Below are 13232 nucleotides of genomic sequence, written 5' to 3'. Positions count from 1 at the left end.
TACAGTTACACATGTTTAAAAAAAAATGTAGTTATTGTAATCGGCTCTAAGGCAAGTGGGCTCAGACACATAAAACTGTCATAAAAAATAAAATAATTTTATATGTTCAGCCCTTACTCTTGCAATTACGTTAGGGGCCCTCCTAGATTTGACTCAAACTCCAATATGACTGCCACAATACCACTAAATGATGCTTTAATCACCCAAATACATTATGTACACGTTTTTAAATGATACATTTTTCAGATTTGTGTACTGCACTTATGACCTGTACTGAAGACTATTTTTGTGTACTTCAACTATGTTAGGAATCCAATCCAATTCAAACACCTTTGTCTGGATATAGAAAAAAGCAACAGACTGTTTGGCATGGCAACCCCAAGCATTCCAAGTCATGAGCAACCGTAAGGAAAGAGAATCCAACCCTGCACTCTGACACCCTCTCCCTAGCTCTGCAATTGGCCCCCACTGTGGTAGAACTTGCGCCTCCAGGATTGGGCTCTTAAGTTACCTCCTTATTATTTAAAGTAAGCTTTGATTCATTGCTAGTCCAATATGCCTGCCTGAATCCAACATGACCTTCCGCTGGCTCACTGCATTTGTGATGAACACTGTCATCCTGTTCGGGTTGAGCTGGCACATTGGTTCTTCCAGACAAACATGTCGACAATCCTGGCTGTCTGCCCTGGAGTTGCATTACAGTGCCTTCTGAAAGTATTCATAACCCTTTCTCATCCATCTACACACAGTAGATGGATGAGAATATGTGAGAACTCCTTCAAGACTGTTGGAAAAGCATTCCAGGTGACAACCAACTTTATGAGGTAAAGAGAATACCAAGTGTGTGCAAAGCTGTCATCAAGGCAAATGGTGGCTATTTGAAGAATCTAAAATATATTTTAATTTGTTTAACACTGTTTTTGGTTACTACGTGATTCCATATGTTATTTCAGAGTTTTGATGTCTTCACTATTATTCTACAATGTAGAAAATAGTAAAAATTAAGAAAAACCCTTGAAAGAGTAGGTGTTCTAAAACTTTTGACTGGTTGTGTGTGTATAGATGTATTGGTATCTGTGACCAACATATGCATATCTGTGTTCCCAGTCATGTGAAATCCATAGATTAGGGCCTAATTTATTTAAATTGACTGATTTCCTCATGAACTGTAACTCAGTAAAACATTTTAAATTGTTGTGTTTTTTATATTTTTGATCAGTATATTAATTAGTACAAATTAAAAAACATAATTCCACTTTGACATTCTGGGGTACTGTGTGTAAGCCAGTGACAATACATCTCAATTTAATCCATTTTGAATTCAGGCTGTAACACAACAACATGTGGAAAAAGTCAAGTGGTGTGAATACTTTTTGAAGCTACTGTATATGTTGACTTGGTGACCTTATAGAGAATGCAACCAGGGTGGGAAAATAATACCCGCCAATGCCAAACTCTACCAGCATTTGGCGGGTGTTATTTGTATTTTTCACCAGCCACATTGGCAGTTTATTTTATTTAAAATATATATATATATATTTCTCATGGAATGTAGGCCTACTTTGAACACCACACATTGGCTGCTACAGGAGGCTGAATGACAGCTATTTCCATGTTATGGGATGCATTTTCTCCATTGTTTTTGATGGTAGGCCACTCTGGTAGGCCTACATTATGATCAAATAGCCACAGTAGCCTACTTGACCACTGACTGAAACTGTAACTTAAAGCGGGTACAGCCTCAGTGTTCACAGTAAACACGCGCTGGAAGTTGCACAGAATTTTCACAACGTTCAAGTTTGCCCTCAGCAGGCCTGAAATTTGCTCAATGCCCAAAAAATGTTGAGGGTACATTGGCCAGCATCCCTGTGGAATGCTTTCGACACCTTGTAGAGTCCCCAATGAATTAAGGCTGTTCTGATGGCAAAAGGGGGTGCAACTCAATATTAGGAAGGTGTTCCTAATGTTTTGCACACTCAGTTAAAAGACTCAGGTCACAAACAAAATTGAATTGAGCAATATACCACATTACTTCTTACTAGTAATACATTTCTTGTTTTAGAAACATTACAAAGCATGCTCATCTGTTATTTGTTATTTTGGCTGTTAACATTTGAATGGCTGGTAGATTTGTTTTGTTCATCTACATGCCACAGTAACTGGTGGACAAAGTTAATTTCCCACCCTCGATGCAACCAGACATGACAAGCTACGACTGTGTATACAGGTCTGAGATTCAAAGGTTTGTCAAGTGGTGTGATGAACACCACCTCATCCTCAATGTAAAGAAAACTGAGGAGATGGTGTTTGACCCCAACTCTGTCTGCGACCACGTGCCTGTGGTTGTCCACAATGCCGACATAGCACACGCCTCTATTTCCTACGTAGACTCAGGGTTTTTGGAGTTGACCAGAAAATAATGCTCCTGTACTTCCATGTGGTAATAGAGCATCCTGAGATATGGCATCACAGTCTGGTTTGGCAATTTATCAGTCCAACTGAAGACCTGCCTGATACAAACTGCCATGAATGTAACGGGTGTGAGGCAACATCCTTCTCTGCAGACTATTTCTGAACTGACCGTTACCACACCAGCACAGAAAAAAAATTCTGGTCCCTCCCATGTACTTCACTCTGAGTATCAGGCAGACACTAAAGGGTCCCTAAATGTAAGCTGAAAAGGTATAAGCACTCCCTGATTCCCATGTCCATCAAAGACCTAAACAGCAATAGGTAAAGCTGAGTTTCGTTAGTACACCACTGACAGAATAAGGGAATGTGCAAAGTATTATGTATGTGGCTATATTTGTACGTGTGTTTATTATGGCAGCAGCTTCTCTTCCTGGGCTCCAGCAAAATTAAGGTAGTTGTACATTTAAAAAAACAATACATTCACAACAGATTTCACAACATATTAAGTGTGTGCCCTCAGGCCCCTACTTTACTACCACATATCTACAACACAAAATCTGTGTGTACGTATGTTATCGTGTGTTTGTATGCATGTGTCTGTGCCTATGTTTGTGTTGCTTCACAGGCCCCGCTGTTACATAAGGTGTATTTTTATCTGTTTTTAAAAATCTAATTTTACTGCTTGCATGAGTTATTTGATGTGGAATAGAGTTCCATGTAGTCATAGCTCTATGTAGTACTGTGCGCCTCCCAAAGTCTGTTCTGGACTTGGGAACTGTGAAGAGACCTCTGGTGGCATGTCTTGTGGGGTATGCATGGGTGTCCAAGCTGTGTGCCAGTAGTTCAAACAGACAGCTCGGTGCATTCAACATGTCAATACCTCTCACAAATACAAGTAGTTCTACAGCTGCACCATTGAGAGCATCCTGACTGGTTGCATCACTGCCTGGTATGGCAACTGCTCGGCCTTTGACCGCATGGCACTACAGGGGGTATTGCGTACAGCCCAGTACATCACTGGGGCCAAGCTTCCTGCCATCCAGGACCTCTATACCAGGTGGTGTCAGAGGAAGGCCCTAAAAATTGTCAAAGACTCCAGCCACCCTAGTCATAGACAGTTCTCTCTGCTACCGCAAGGCAAGCGGTACCGGAGCGCCATGTCTAGGTCCAAAAGGCTTCTTAACAGCTTCTATCCCCAAGCCATAAGACTCCTGAACAGCTAATCAAATGGCTACCCAGACTATTTGCACCTATCCTATCAATAGATCTCTAGAAGGTGCATATAATTCATTCTAGTGGGAGAGGGCTCGACGGACTAGCGAATTGAAAATATTTAAATGAAAAGTAGCCTAGTTAATATGAAGTGGAAAAAGTAGCCGGCTGAAAATGAGTCTGTAACCGGCTTATTAGCAAACAGCCGGCGCTAATGGAAAACACTGCATTATTCTGCACTTTTTGAGTTTAGGGTGTTTTCCTTAGAGCTGATTACAATAGCCACATCATCAAGAAACATTTTACTGTGTGTATTTATTTTTTTGGTCAGGCAGGACCATACAGCACTGAATGAGAGCAAGTATGCCTTGGAAAGTTCTCTATTGAACAGCTACCAAAGAGTGAAGTTAACATTCATCATAAATATTCACAGTTGATATTTCCGCCTGTTGTATCTGTGTTTACAGGTATTTATTTCCGAAATGCTTTAATATATCCTAACGCGGTTTGTTTGTGTATAAAGGGCAGACACTTGACCACTCGTATTCCACATTTTCGCAATATTGGGTTACATGAGCTTATGTACCCCCCATCCCTTCCCCCTCCACAATATCTATCAATTTAACCACTTTTGCAGTAAAATATCTTTACACAACCATCCATTTCATATATGGGAGTCCTTTAGAGATATGTAAAAACATGGTTGTCTTTTGGTACCCCTACACAAGGTATATCAAAAATATTTTGAAGGACTTGCAACTTGCCTTTTTAAGGGAATGTTTACATCCATCCACAGAACATATTTCACACTGACAGGACATATTACAGGAAGGAAACACGATGATGACAACCAGACATTCAATTTGTTTAAGCCATGTCACAATTGGGCCATATGGATCAAATCAAATCACATTTTATTTGCCACATGGGCCGAGTACAACAGGTGTAGTAGACCTTACAGTGAAATGCTTACTTACAAGCCCTTAACCAACAATGCAGTTTTAAGAAAAATAAGTGTTAAGTAAAGAAATAGATAAGTAAAAAATAACAAATAATTAAAGGGCAGCAGTAAAATAAATAACAGTAGGGAGGCTATATACAGGGGGTACCGGTACAGAGTCAATGTGCAGGGGCACAGGTTAGTCGAGGTCGGTTAGGGGGCCGTAAAACGGCAGCCATCTCCTCCGGCGCCATTATTATCAGTATTGTAGTGGTCCATTTGTCAAATACTGAAATGCAAAGGAACCTTACCATACAAAGGAACATGTGGTGGTCTGAATGCTATGATTTGTTCTTCATTAGGTTTTGGATTGGTGAAACTTGATGTCAAGACCAAGTCTTCAAGTGGAGTGGTGAGTTTGGCTATTCAAGCCTGCCAGGGAATTACTGTGCATTATTATCTTGCATAACAAAGGATAGGCTAGCCTACAACTCCTAACTAATCCTGTCGTAATTGTTCTTTAGGAATTCAAAACCTCGGGCTCCTCCAACACTGACACCAGCAAAGTCAACGGGAACTTGGAGACTAAGTACAAATGGGGTGAATACGGCCTGACGTTTACAGAGAAGTGGACAACAGACAACACTCTGGGGACTGAGATCACCGTTGAAGACCAGGTAGAGGGGAGAAACCAGTCTAACTGAAGTGTCCAAGTGATTTGTGAGCTTTCTATTTGGTTGTATTTAGTATTTTTTTCTTCCATAGATCACCAAAGGACTGAAACTTACGTTCGACACCCAATTCTCACCAAATTCTGGGTAATGTTTGTGGCTTTTTTTTAGTTTTCAAGCATAACTGAATGTTTCTCACCAGTCTTTTGAGACCCTGGAGTCTAAAACATTTATTGTACATGTTCGGCACTGCAGAATCCACCAGCCCTATGTAGCTCAGTTGGTAGAGCATGGCGCTTGCAATGCCAGGGTTGTGGGTTCGTTTCCCACGAGGGGCCAGTATGAAAAATGTATGCACTCACTAACTGTAAGTCGCTCTGGATAAGAGCGTCTGCTAAATGACTAAAATGTAACAACGGAGATATTTATTTTTATAGATGTTTATTCATCCTCTTTTTCTCCCTCTCTATACTTATTTTTCTCTCTAACAGCAAGAAGAGTGGGAAGGTGAAGACTGCCTATAAGCGTGAATACGTCAACCTGGGTGTGGATGTAGACTTTGACTTTGCCGGCCCGGCCATCCACGGGGCAGCGGTGGCCGGATACGAGGGATGGCTGGCTGGCTATCAGATGGCCTTCGACACGGCCAAGTCCAAAATGACCCAGAGCAACTTCGCTGTTGGCTATAAGACAGGAGATTTCCAGCTGCACACCAATGTGTAAGCTTCATATCGATTGTATTTTGGAGGACTTACTATATGTCTCGGCACTAAAGTGATAAGTGTGAATGTTTCTACCATGGTTAGAAAGTGGAGTCTTATTTGTAATTAAAGATTAACTGAAAGTTGATTTTGATAAGTTGTAGGTTGATTTGAGCGTTTCAGTTCATCTTTAATTGAGTTATCAAACAAAAAGAGCTGTTCATCAGACAAGGATAACATAATGTACGTCTGCTTATTTCCTATATCCCAGTAATGATGGCACAGAGTTTGGAGGGTCCATCTACCAGAAGGTAAATGACCAGCTGGAGACTGCTGTGAACCTGGCCTGGACAGCAGGCAGCAACAGCACCCGCTTTGGCATCGCTGCCAAGTACCAGCTGGACTCCAGTACCTCAATATCTGTGAGTGCTGCTCTTTTGCTTCTCTTGTTGTTTGTACGTTTTTTATGCCAGACTTTAAGGCTGTATTTAGTATTCAATATTCAGAGACTCTGGTTCTGTGAGATTAGTCGTTTATTAGATGGGAATAGGTATTTTAGGAAGTAACTGTAGTTTTTGATGTTTTTTTTGTTGATGTTTCTGTTATTCAGTGCCAATAATGATCTTATAACCCTTTGTACTCCGTTGTTAAAGGGATTATCCGGTACTTCTTTATACTTTTTAGCCAGTAGTTCTGAAAGTAGCACTCACAAGCCAAAAGTGGTCCCTGAAAACTACGTACTACGTCACATATGTGCAGATATGTGCACCACAGCATTGCTCTCTCTCTTGGTCTGCTGTGGGTGCATCATGTGCATCTTGCTAGCTGTCACTCATATGGTGAGGGGCTGAAGCTTATTGGTTGAACTAGAATTGCTAGGGGGCTGGCCCACAGAGCAAAATGTAAGGAAAATTGCATAGCATAGCTACGTGGCTAATTGAGGTAAAACAGTAATTCTGCTCATAGATTATGCATGTATGAACATTGACACATCTAGACCCCAAAAAAGAAATAGTGGTCGCCAAAGTTCTGGAGGATGTCTTTAATTGTGTGTGTTTGTTGCTATATTTTCCAGGCTAAAGTTAACAATGCCAGCTTGGTGGGAGTTGGCTATACCCAGACACTGCGGCCAGGTAAGAACTGGCTCTGACTACTTTGCAAAAGCACTGCCAACCATCTCCAAAGTGGGCTGTTATAGCGAAGTTATTTATTTTTCCTGTTCTGCAGGTATGAAACTCGTCCTGTCTGCACTGGTCGACGGAAAAAGCATCAATGCCGGTGGCCACAAACTGGGACTGGGACTGGAGCTGGAGGCATAAGTATCTAGCTATCCTGTCTAGTGAAGTCGTCGTATTTATTTGAATTGAGGGAATCGCAGAAGAATTTGGCCTTATGTATTTCCAGCCCAACCACCATTTTAAGGGATGTCTCAAAGGAAAGGGATGAATCTAATCTAAAGCAACAACAACATAGCCCTCAGTACCCTCAGTTAGATGGATCCCCAACCCATCAGCCACTGTTATTTCCTTTCATATGGTTTGTAGCCTAGTCCTACTAGGTCTGCTATTTATCAAGTCATGTGTTTGTTTCTATACTGTGCTGTACCACTAGTGAAATACATCCTTCTCAAAGAGAGCGTTTTGCTTTATTGATTTGGCTCATTGGATTGGACAGTCCGAGGAGGGTTATATGAAGATATATTCTTTGATTTAAATATGTATAATAATATGTTATATTATGTCATTATTGTGTCAATTCTAAACTAGCACACTAGCAAATTATATTATACCTTTTTACATATATTATTTATATCCCATCTTTCCCTGTTTCATTTGCACATATAGTAGCGTTCGGTTAGCAACGCTTTGCCTGTTGTCAGGACGGCTCCTACTCACAATGCTTATCATCTACTCTAGAGACCTTAAACCTCAATCTATTCTATTGGGTGATCTATTTAGCTAATATTCTTGAGGATTTGTTAACTATGCTTATTGCTTACCCACTCTGTGCGGTCATTAGCAGACCCGTACTATCTTGATGAACTAACCTGCTTCCTAGTTGAACGTGGTAATGTACATTTGCACAACAATGCCAAATGGAATTTTCTGGGTGTGATTAGGAAAGACTATCTTCCACCTCCCCTTCCCATAGCTGTGTATAAATGATATGACTGGGACATTGATCAGAAACCAAGTCCACTTGTGTGTCTACCTTTACAATAAAGTATTTTAACAAGTCAGTCCTTTCTTCCTTCATATATTATGGCACATAGCCTCTTCATACAGTTGGACAAAATGAAAATATACAAGCCAACAAGTCACTTGTTTTACAATTTGAATGTACAGCTCAACCATAATGAACATTTAAAACAAACATGTATACAGTGAAAATATGACACACCTGTGTACAAAATGTGTAGAACTGTAAACGTTACCCTTATTACTTTGGGTCTTTCATTTAAACTGTTTCAAGACAGTTATTCAAGGCAGCGTAACACCAATTGAAAAGTCAGTACTTGTACCAAAAAGATGGCAAGTACCATCTGATTATTATAATGAAAAGCTCACTAATTAGAGGCTAGATTCAACCCATAGCGCGGAAGATCTGCGTTATAGACATTGTCTTACATCAGTGCGTCGATTCCGACTGCACAAAGGGATGAGTTTCGCGGAGAAGTGAAGCCATCTGACGCAAGACAATGCGTTATAGCTCAATTTAAATGTAAAGGGAATTTCAGGTTGAGCTGTCATGCAGCGTTTACCTTGAATGCATTCTCCGCAAACGCGGGAACATTGCCTTTAAATTTAAATCGCCCAATAGCACGGGTCTTCAGCTCTACGGATTGAATCTAGGCCAAGTTACTACAGTTTATTACAGTATAGGCCAGTGTTGGCCAATCTCACTCTTCACTACAATTTAAACACCTGTCTCCTACATAGTTACAGTTTGAAGGCCAGTGTTAGCCTATCTCCCACATGGCCTGGGTGTCCACATCATCATCAGCTGCAGGGTTCACCACCTTCCCACTCCACAGAACTAAAGCACAGAGCATCGTCAGCACTCTTAAGCGTTTTGCTTAGTTGCTTAAACTTGGTTCTGAGTGCCGAAATGACTGTTGTAACATGATCATTGAATAGATATTTTGTTGAACTATGCATCATGACTGAGCTATAGTCATGCTGTACTGAAATATTCAATAATAATAACTCCTTTCCTCACTAGCTGGAGGGATTTTCTGTAGTAGTTTCCATAGTTTGCTTTGCATCCATGAAGACGAAGTCAAATGTTTAGCCAGGAGGTCATCTGAGGAAGAGGAGTGGGAAATGTGAGTGAATACATTTGTTCATTGTCTTGTCTGTATCCATGCTGATTAATGGATCTCTTTTATAACCATGTTATTACTGTACCTCGAGTTTTAAATGCCGGCTGGATGTATAGATCTATTTTATGGTCTACTCCAGCCTGTAAAAACCCCCACCAAAATGGATATGACTGTTGCTTGATCAGGGAGTTATATAATAAAGTCCATGGTTACACCTTGCTTTTTCTGATACCAATTCTGTAAACAGCTGACAATGTTGACAAGAAGGGTTTTCCTTGAAGGTGTTACTTGCCATCTTCAGGCCTCCTGTAGCTCATTTGGTAGAGCATGGCGCTTGCAACGCCAGGGTTGTGGGTTCGTTTCCCACTGGGGACCAGTATGAAAAATGTATGCACTCACTAACTGTAAGTCGCTCTGGATAAGAGTGTCTGCTAAATGACTAAAATGTAAAAAAATGTGTTAAGAGTTTTGATAAGAACTTATGTTATCAGGGGAGACTGTTGGTAATAGATGCTCTGACGGGCTGTGTTCGAGAGCATCAAAACCATGATGTATCATGGGTAAATTGTGACTAACTGACTGATCTACAAGTAATATTGAGTAGTTGTTCACGATGCAAGGTGATTTGTAGATCAGTCAGTCTCGACTCACCTTTAATGTCGGCTGCAATGTGTAATGTGCCCAGGCTCTCTATGATAGATCAGATGACTTTTACATCACATCATCAATCTATCACACAACCACAGCCAGTCTCTAAAAGCTTGTATTGATTTTGAGGGACTGTGAAAAAGCAAGCAGAAGTCTGAGTTCATCACTTTTGTAAAGGGTAGTACATAGGCAGCGTCTTGTAAATCTAAACGTTCACAAAATGATAACTAGCTTCTACCCCCAAGCCATAAGACTGCTGAACAGTTCATCAACAGTTCACCCGGGCAATTTACATTGACCCCCTTTATTATATATTAATTTATCTTAATGGTTTTATACTGGCTCTATGTACACTCACTAGACTCTACCCACACACTCACACTGACAGTCCAACACACACACTACATACGCTTACACACACAAAACACACACACATGCATATTGACGCCACACACTCACTAACACTCACACATAGACACACTTCACATACGCTGCTGCTACTCTGTTTATTATATATCCTGATTGCCTAGTCACTTTTACTCCTACCCACATGTACATACTGTATTACCTCAATTACCTCATACCCCTGCACATTGACTCGGTACTGGTACTCCTTGTATATAGTTACTATTTCCTTTAGCAAATATTTGTATGTTTACCTCTGCACTGTTAGGAATGGGCTCATAAGTAAGCATTTCACTGTGAAATTTACACCTGTTGTATTCGGTGCATGTGACATTTTTACATTTTTGAAAAACATTTTAGTCATTTAGCAGACACTCTTATCCAGAGCGACTTACAGTTAGTGAGTGCATAAATTTTTCATACTGGCCCCCCGTGGGAAACGAACCCACAACCCTGCCGTTGCAAGCACCATGCTCTACCAACTGAGTTACAGGGGATGAAATGTGATTTGAGCTATGTTTTCGTTCCACAGATGATGCTCTGTGTTTGGTATCTTTATCAACAATGCAGTACCCATGACAAGACTGCACATTGTTTCTTCCACTAATTGGTCTTTTGACCAATCACATCAGATATTTTTCAGAGCTGATCTGATTGGTCAAAAGACCAATTTGTGAAAACAAAGATCAGAATTGGTCTGCCTGTGTAAACACAGCATTAGGCATACCTAATTTCATAATTGGCCATCATCACTGTCAATTGTGAATGATAATTCTTCACATTTTACCGGTGAAATGTCTAAACTGCATCTGTATACCAATCATTTGATCTCAATCAGTTTCATGGGAATATGCATTTAAATCTTCTTGAATTATGTGGGCCAATTCATCTACTTTGTATATTGATAGTTTTGCTAATTTTCATTGATTCTGCACTACATTTATTCTGCATGTGACAAACTTTGATTTGATTTGACAGTTTTTATTTTTGCAAACCTACAGTATATGGAATAGCATTACACTATGTTATTGGTGGTGATGAAAACATCAAATAAAAGGTAGGCTTTAGCAATGAGCGAGAAGAGATTATTAAATGTGATAAAGACTATAATGTGATGAATAATGCTTACCGATTTCTATAGCTTTCTTGGCCAGGTTACCCATGAGATGTGACTGCTCAGCTGCAACCATGATGAAGTTCCAGGAATCATCCATGACCATGGTCCTCTGAAAGCCAAAATGTTAATTTATTATTTTTGCCACAGAAGAGAATAATTGATATAATGACTATATTTAGGCGTAAGACTGATATGTGTTCTATGAGCATGTGTGAACTTCTATTTAATCATACTTGTGAAACATTGTAAATGGGGCCCTCTTGTGGCATAACTACTGTATTTGACAGCTAACAATTTGTAGTGCTGGCAGGCAAATCTGAGCAAATGTTTTGATAATGAAGAAGACATCTCTAAATCAGGACCTTCTTTGGGGCCAGATGCTTCCTCATTAATTGATTGAGGACATCCATCAAAGGCTTATCTTTTGCCCCAGAGTGACTCTTGAACATGTCCATACTGAAAATGTTTGATTTTCTTTTCCCTGGAGGGAACAATCATGCCAACTGATGAGTTTCTTTAATGGCAACACTGTTCAACATCATCTTGACATGTCATGATATTGAGAAGAAGCAGGCACGTTGCTTTTCTCCCCCCTTACCAATGTAATAACCAGAGACAAAGACAAGTGTAGCGGGCCTGATCAATGCTTCTCTAGATACATTGTGAAAAGACATTGTAACAATGTTTCTCCTCTCTTCCTCATTGACAGTTTGACAGATCAAGGACTGAAGAGGAAGAGAGACATCACTCTCCCTAATTTTTTCTGTTTAAATGCACAGCTCATTTTTGTGTTAAATCAACACTGACAGTGGTCCAGTGTCTATGGGTCCACACTTTTCAGTGTTAAATTAACACACTGCTTATTGTAAAGCCTTATTTGCATATTTCCCAGAGTGCCTTGCCTTTCAAGTGAATTGTAGCGTTACCACTTATGACTGTATTTATTAGTGACAGAGATATGGTTGTTGCATACATCCACTTCCAGACGGTAATAGGTTGATAGACAGGCCTATGTGATTGTATCCAAATGTAATCAAGGTTTCAAATAATTCAGTTTTTGTCAAATACTATATCTGTTTGGGATTCTTGCTGTCAATTTGCAGTGTACCAATTATTTATAGCTATGTTCCGGTCCCCCGACAATCTGCTCAAAATCGTCCCACTACTGAATGTAATTGGGGACCCCTACATTAAACCATAACAACCACAAGTGGAATGCAAATTTACAAAAATATGTATAGCACCAAAAGTCATGCACAGAATAACCTACTTACCGCATATAAGGAGATTAACTATGAATCTGCATGGGGCCAGTTCTGTTGTACCGCTATGTCTGTGGTGCACTGCATAAAATGACCTCTGAGGACAGGAGGGATGGAGGGAGGGTCTCTGATTCATGACTAATCAATTTAACACTTGGTTCACCAAATCTAGATGATGGTATTTCATGTCATGTCATTATCATCCATGAAAGTTTTACATGAAGACCTGCATTGCAGAGTGTGGCTTGTGCTCATTCACACCCCCAGCACAAGCCAGTTCCTACACTTGTTCACAGCCCCATCACATGCCAGTTCCTACACTTGTTCACAGCCCCATCACAAGCCAGTTCCTACACTTGTTCACAGCCCCATCACAAGCCAGTTCCTACACTTCTTCACAACCCCAGCACAAGCCAGTTCCTACACTTCTTGTTCAATTTCGTGAAATCAGACCGTAATAGTTTCTGTAGCAGGCTTCTGTATTTCTGCAGTTCTTTGTCTCTGCAACGTTTTGATTCTATTTCTACATTTCCCCCTATTCT

At 40.3% G+C, this 13232-nt stretch overlaps 1 protein-coding gene across 1 annotated transcript in view; it reads left to right on the top strand.

Moving 5' to 3' along the window:
• LOC311116144 (sphingomyelin synthase-related protein 1-like) overlaps positions 1 to 8168 on the top strand; it is a 37694-nt gene extending 29526 nt beyond the window's left edge. Inside the window, exons 9-15 of the mRNA XM_084157383.1 lie at positions 4927 to 4976; positions 5089 to 5241; positions 5330 to 5382; positions 5727 to 5954; positions 6208 to 6358; positions 7012 to 7069; positions 7164 to 8168. Of these exons, the coding sequence (XP_084013509.1) occupies positions 4927 to 4976; positions 5089 to 5241; positions 5330 to 5382; positions 5727 to 5954; positions 6208 to 6358; positions 7012 to 7069; positions 7164 to 7255 (785 nt within the window). The 3' untranslated portion in view covers positions 7256 to 8168. The remainder of the gene's footprint in view (positions 1 to 4926; positions 4977 to 5088; positions 5242 to 5329; positions 5383 to 5726; positions 5955 to 6207; positions 6359 to 7011; positions 7070 to 7163) is intronic.
• Positions 8169 to 13232: the final 5064 nt, after the last annotated feature.

The sequence above is a fragment of the Coregonus lavaretus genome (assembly GCF_964263955.1).
Source record: "Coregonus lavaretus genome assembly, chromosome: 1".
Taxonomy (NCBI): Eukaryota; Metazoa; Chordata; class Actinopteri; order Salmoniformes; family Salmonidae; genus Coregonus; species Coregonus lavaretus.
Note: the sequence above shows the minus strand (reverse complement) of the source record. Positions and strands in the feature narration are given on the sequence as shown.